The sequence below is a fragment of the Seriola lalandi genome, unplaced genomic scaffold (genome assembly GCF_002814215.2).
Source record: "Seriola lalandi dorsalis isolate HSWRI2012SDOR001 ecotype SW California unplaced genomic scaffold, Sedor1 jcf7180002054614, whole genome shotgun sequence".
NCBI lineage: Eukaryota > Metazoa > Chordata > Actinopteri > Carangiformes > Carangidae > Seriola > Seriola lalandi.
Window position 1 is genome coordinate 655,495 of NW_019525167.1, and position 6,245 is coordinate 661,739.

General features: G+C 40.0%; 1 protein-coding gene across 1 annotated transcript; it reads left to right on the plus strand.

Annotated features, from left to right (window-relative positions):
* Positions 1-347: 347 nt before the first annotated feature.
* On the plus strand, positions 348-5,994 carry ftsj1 (FtsJ RNA 2'-O-methyltransferase 1). Its single transcript, XM_023419916.2, has 11 exons — positions 348-443; positions 1,020-1,157; positions 1,245-1,314; positions 1,476-1,596; positions 2,528-2,606; positions 2,719-2,771; positions 2,844-2,897; positions 3,482-3,584; positions 3,809-3,892; positions 4,209-4,312; positions 5,284-5,994. The coding sequence occupies exons 2-11, from the start codon at positions 1,037-1,039 to the stop codon at positions 5,455-5,457; spliced, it is 963 nt and encodes a 320-aa protein (XP_023275684.1). The 5' UTR covers positions 348-443; positions 1,020-1,036; the 3' UTR covers positions 5,458-5,994.
* The last annotated feature ends 251 nt before the right edge of the window (positions 5,995-6,245 follow it).

Genomic DNA, 6,245 nt, shown 5'->3' on the forward strand with positions numbered 1-6,245 from the left:
ACCGTGTGGCTGGGAAGTACTGAAGGGAACAATAAATAAATAAATAAATAAATAATCAATCATGTCTTAAATTTCATTAACTTCATTCATACAGTTATTTATCCATCTGCATATTGTAAAGTATTTTTCAATAATGAATTTAAAAAACAACAGCGTTTCAGTTTGAGGTTGATTGGATTGTTGCTCGTTAACGTGTGAAATTACGTTAAAACATGATAAAAGATCACTGTGTTTACACATAGATTTCGGCTTGAAATATATATTTAGATGCATTGATAGAATCGTCATATTAACGTTTAGGCTATGGTTTAGGTATTATTTTAAAATATAAACATTTATTTTTTTGAGGCACAGATGGAGTTTACGTCATTTTGAACAGGCGCTTCCGGGACACCGTACGTCACGGGTCCTTCCGTCGTCAACATCAGAACGACACGTGAACAGTGAGTAAATTGACTCAGAAAGTCTGTTTAAATGAGCTATAGTGTTATTATTTTGTCTGTGTTCTTTAGAATAAATGTGAATGTATTTAACACAGACACAGACACTGAGCTAACACCAGGCAACAAGCTCAGACAATCATGAAATCTGCCGTTTGTTGTTCACTCGACACCAATCTCCGTTTAAAAATGGAATGAGACAATGTTAACCGATTTCCCCCACGATAAGTGTACATTCAATTTTAAGTAAATACATTTGTACATTCACTATGATGTTCTCTATAATTCAGCTAACGTAAAATAAACCAAAAAAACACTTATTTGTGTGAAAATGTGACCTTATTTGTTTTTTTTTTTCCTTACATGAAATAGATTAAAATGATGGTAAATAATTTACAAAAACAGAAGATAGATCAGTCAGTTTTATAACAAACACGTTGTGATGTAAAATAATCCAGACAGGCAGTAATACCTCTGAAAGAAGACAGACCAGTGTAAATGAGGCGTGTGTGTGTGTGTGTGTGTGTGTGTGTGTGTGTGTGTGTGTGTGTGTGTGTGTGTGTGTGTGTGTTCCATCAGAGGAGTCGGAGGTCAGGATGGGTCGCTCCTCCAAAGACAAGCGGGACATTTACTACCGTCTGGCCAAGGAGGAGGGCTGGAGGGCGAGGAGCGCCTTCAAGCTGCTGCAGCTCGACCACGAATTCAACCTGTTCACAGGTGAGACCCACAGAACCCTCTGCTGTTTTATTAACAAATGTCTGATTGATCAAAAGTGCATTGAATTACTTTTTCTTTCTCTCTCAGGTGTGAACAGAGCGGTGGATCTGTGTGCAGCTCCTGGCAGCTGGAGTCAGGTCCTCAGTCGGAAACTCAGGTTTCTTTTGTTTCTTGTTCTAGATGAACATATCCTCACCTGGACACAAATCTTTAATTGTGTTTTCATACAACATAAAATCAAAGATAAAATCCCGACCTAATGAAATGAAACAGATCTTAATAATAATAATAATAGTGATCTTTTTATTTCCCACTCAGAGGTCGGGAGGAGAAGGCTGAGAAGGGTGCAGGGGGTGAGGAGGTGAAGATCGTGGCGGTGGACCTTCAGGCCATGGCTCCTCTGCCAGGAGTCACTCAGATCCAGGGAGACATCACCAAGGTGAGGAGATGTTGTCTGCGAGTCCTGTTCCACTGCAGGAGCTTCACGATGCCACAAACAGTGTATATCGACATTTTCCCCAATATTTTAACCGAATGAAATAAAAAGTAACAGTTACAAAAAGGCTCATGTTAATATCCGTTTACAGCAGAGGTTCTTTTACTTCCTTTCACTTCAAAAATCAACAAAACACATTATTCGCCCACAAATGTCACATTCAACTGTATCCGCCGGTGTCATGAGTCTTTAGGGAGTTTCCTTAAGATCAAACAAGATGCAATGATAAATGTTCAAACAGAGAATTCCTGAGATCCTTAAAGATTCATATTAGATACATATTATTACTCATCATCAAGTTCTTACAACTCACCTGGGATTTTAAGTTTTTTTTCAGGAATTTGTTGCAAAATAAATTTAAAGTTTTTGTGCAAAAACTTTAGTGTATATTTTTGGAATAGACGGTGTAAGTTCAGTTATTATGGATGGCAGTTTTTTTTACATATCTAATTTCTTCAAACAGTTAAAGTTGTAACAGCTGACTGAAACAGTGTAGTCATTAAGTAAGGACAATTTATTCATTTATTCAAATTTTATTCAAATTCAAAAATCATTTTATTCAAATTTATTCACATATTACCTCAGTTTGTAGCAACATGCGACATTTTAGTGGAGTTGTTAGAAAAATAATGGATCACAATTCTGCAGTGAAGCAAAGTGGTTTGACGTGCTGGGCAGCGTTTTATACCACTGACCGGTTTGTGTCGGCCCCAGCAGGAACCTGGAAACCTGATAGAAAATCAATGATAATCCTGATAACCTTTATAATGACGGATATCTGAAACGGAAACACACGGAGAACCTCGAGAACACTCACAAAACATGCTCAGTGCAGATCTTCGTCACATGACCTGCGTCCTCTTCTTCCCCTCAGGTGTCGACCGCTCAGGAGATCATCCGTCACTTTGAGGGTCAGCCGGCCGACCTGGTGGTGTGTGACGGAGCTCCAGACGGTGAGACGCTCACCTCCTCACCTGTCCTCACCTGCTCTTAAGTCACCTGTGATTCCCTGCTATATTGTTGTTATTCAGCTCTCAGGAGTTACTTCCTGTTGTGTTTCCACAGTAACCGGGCTCCATGATGTGGACGAGTACATCCAGGCTCAGCTGCTATTGGCTGTGAGTTACAGAGGTTTGTTTGTATTCACCTGTGGGTTTGTGATGTCACGCTGACGGCTGCTTGTGTTTCAGGCTCTGAATATCACCACTCACGTCCTGAAGCCTGGAGGAACGTTTGTGGCCAAAGTGAGTCCAACTTTATTCATCTGATTTATTACATATTCCTCTGATGAATCAGAGATCTGTACAGAAGGAAATCAGGTGTGAAGCATTTCTGTGCCATCTGAAGCTTTGTGGTTTTGGTGACTCCTGGTGGTCTCATAAAAAAGACATATCCACCGTGTGTGTACTCTGCGTCTCCCTCTTTCTGTTTGTCTCTGCGCGTTAGCAGAACGAAGAGCTTCAGGGGAGCGAGTAGAGGAAAGTTAATCGATCACGTTCTGATGGATTAAAAAGAAAAAAAACCTACAAGTAAAATGTCAAAATGAGACGCAGACGTACTTGTAGCCGTTAATATCCCTGAGCGACCTGCTAAAGTAAAGTCTGTGTGAGGGAAACCCTGATGTGGAGGATGGCAACACAAGCTGATGCCCAAAACATGCACGAATACGCTGCCTCCTGATGTTTGATGTAGTGAACACAAGCTGAGTCAACCCGGCTGTATGTTCTCTACTCACCTGCAGAAGTGTGTGTGTGTGTGTGTGTGTGTGTGTGTGTGTGTGTGTCTGTGTGTCTGTGTGTGTGTGTGTGCGTGTGTGTGTGTGTCTCAGATCTTCAGAGGTAAAGATGTGACGCTGCTCTACTCTCAGCTGAAGATCTTCTTCAGTGGTGTGACCTGCGCGAAGCCTCGCAGCAGCAGGAACTCCAGTATCGGTGAGTCACCTCCACCGCCGACCAATCACGCGCCTCCAACAGGAGACTGAGGTTTTTTCTGAGGTTCTTTTTTTAAAAGAAGTCAAATCTGAGACATGCAGAATGAGTGACAATAAATAAAATTAAATTTTCGATTTTATCACATGAATTCAGATCTGAACCCTTGATGGTTACATGAAATCAGTTGACATCCTGTGTGTGTGTGTGTGTGTGTGTGTGTGTAGAGGCGTTTGTGGTGTGTCAGAATTACTGTCCTCCTGAAGGATACGTCCCCAACATGTCCAACCCTCTGCTGGATCACTCCTACGGTAACTATGAGCCCTTTTCCAGATGTGGTCTGTGTGTGCACATCTGACCTGCATCAGGAAAAGCTTGTGTTAATGCAGGTGTACTCAGAACAGGTTATAATGGATCATCCAGACCACACCTGAGAGTTTGAGTTACATTTTTGGACTTAACTTTGGACAATCACATCTGTTTAAACAAACAATGAATCAGTCTTTAGTTTCCCTGCATGCCCTGGTCCTGGTCCTGGTCCTGGTCCTGGTCCTGGTCCTGGTCCTGGTCCTGGTTGTGGTTCTCCTCTATCTGTTCTCACTCTGGGTTCTGATCTCTGTCCATCAGATGTGGACTTTAACCAGTTAGAGGGTCCAAACCGTGTCATTGTTCCCTTCCTGGCGTGCGGTGACCTCAGCGCCTTCGACTCAGACAGAACCTACCCTCTGCAGGTGACGAGACGCAGCTTGAGACGTGCTTCATGGTTCAGGCATTTTATTCTTTAGCAGTTGTTTTTCCAGTTTCAGTCTGATTGCAACTACTGTGGTTTTTAAATTATCATGATCATATAGATTTTTCCATAATTTACACATTAAAAATGATGTAATTATGTTTTCTATGTGGATTTTAACAAAAAGTTAATTGATAAATGAACTGATTGTTTTTCCGGTAAAAACCCTAATATTTCAGTTAAAGTGAAAATCTGTAAATCAATTTTATTAATTTGGGGGATTTTATCCCTTAAAAACCCCTTACACCAATCATTAAAGAAAACCCATAATATATTAATCCATTCATTTATCTATTAATTAACCAAATGAGGTGAACCCCTGAAGTTGAAAATAAAGGTCCTTTAAAGGTTTTAATTAGGGGTTCATATAATGTTATGTTGTAAATTTTAATTGAAAAATTGAGGCACTTACAAAGTTTAACTTCAGGCTCCCATGTTATCTGGGCCAGAAATTTATGCAGATAAAACATTAAAAAATACTATAGTTTAGTATAGTCTGAGATTAACCCATGAATTTGGGGTTTTGTCATTCAGTGAATGTTTAGGGGTTTTTATCTCCCAAAAACCCTTAATCCATGCAAACTTATGTAGAATACATGACAATTCATTAAAGTATTCTAAACCTGGGATAAAATCATTAAATACTTGAATGCTGAATAAACATCCCCGGTCATTTATCGATTTGTTATGGATTTCATATTCATGTTGAAATTAAGGGGAAAGTCATGTACTCATCAAAAAGGGCTATAACAGCTTTTGAAATTACTGTGTTTTCAAATTAAAGTTTAAATTAGTCTAATACTGACTTTATGAACTAATACCTGCAAAACATCCACACTTCCTTCACCTGTGCTTAGTGTTAATTATCTAATGTTAGAATACTAACACGCCCGGACTGTTTTCTCTCCTCAGCTGGATGCTGATAAACAGTACCAGTACACACCCCCGACTCAGCCGCCCATCTGCCCCCCCTACCAGCAGGCCTGCCACCTCCGCAAGAACAACCTGCTGTCCAGAGAGGACGCTCCATCTGTCTGTCCCAGCCAGAGTCAAAACGAGCCAGAACCACCGGCCGAGTCCACCTGATCCGCCTCACCGCTGCTGCTTATTGGTGGAAAAAACACCAAGGAGACAAAGGACAGCGTTGTCATTAAAGGAACAGTCTGGCATTTGGAGGAAGTCTCTTCTTTTCTGACAGAGAAGAAGATGGATATCAGTTTTATTTCTGTGCATGCAGCACAAAGATGGATCGAGGGGAAGACTGTTGATCTACTGCAGTATCCTCCATCTTTCAGCCTTTGTGCTGTGTTAGGCTAAACATATTTTGGATCTCTGAACCAGATTTTTGTCCAATCATGGGAGAATGTTTTTATTGTTTTGTCTGATTTTATGTAGTTATTGTGACAGATTCTTCATCCATCAGGCTGAAATGTTGTTTTTTGACTCTCAGGGCCTCCGTACTTAGACCTTCATCAGGCAAAGTTAATATAAACAAACCTGTTTTTGCCTTGTGTATAGTAACTTTGCCTGACTGAGGACCATGACTTTGTTAATAAAATGAGTCCAAGTGATTGACAGTGTTGTCTGCATACAATAAAAATAAACATAAATATAAAACCCTCATTGTGCTGCCATCTACTGACTTTATTTTTGCAGCTATTGACTGTTAATATATTTTCTTACCTGCTACAATTTATCTACCTGGATTCAAGCTAATTTAAAAGCTTTTTGTTAGACATATTTTGTAAAATATCCAACTCTGTCTTACCATAGTCTGCTGGAAGGAGCCTCTCCTGAGCTTCAAATAGACTTATTCAAAGGTTATGAATGTTTTTTAATCTAAAAGCATTAAAGATCATTTTTAAATAAAACAG

Bases quoted from the DNA above. Each gene is read 5' to 3' on its own strand.
- ftsj1 (XM_023419916.2), top strand. From the start codon at position 1,037: ATGGGTCGCTCCTCCAAAGACAAGCGGGACATTTACTACCGTCTGGCC. The intron at 1,597-2,527 runs GTGAGGAGATGT...TCTTCCCCTCAG, and splicing joins TCCAGGGAGACATCACCAAG to GTGTCGACCGCTCAGGAGAT. The intron at 3,585-3,808 runs GTGAGTCACCTC...GTGTGTGTGTAG, and splicing joins CAGCAGGAACTCCAGTATCG to AGGCGTTTGTGGTGTGTCAG.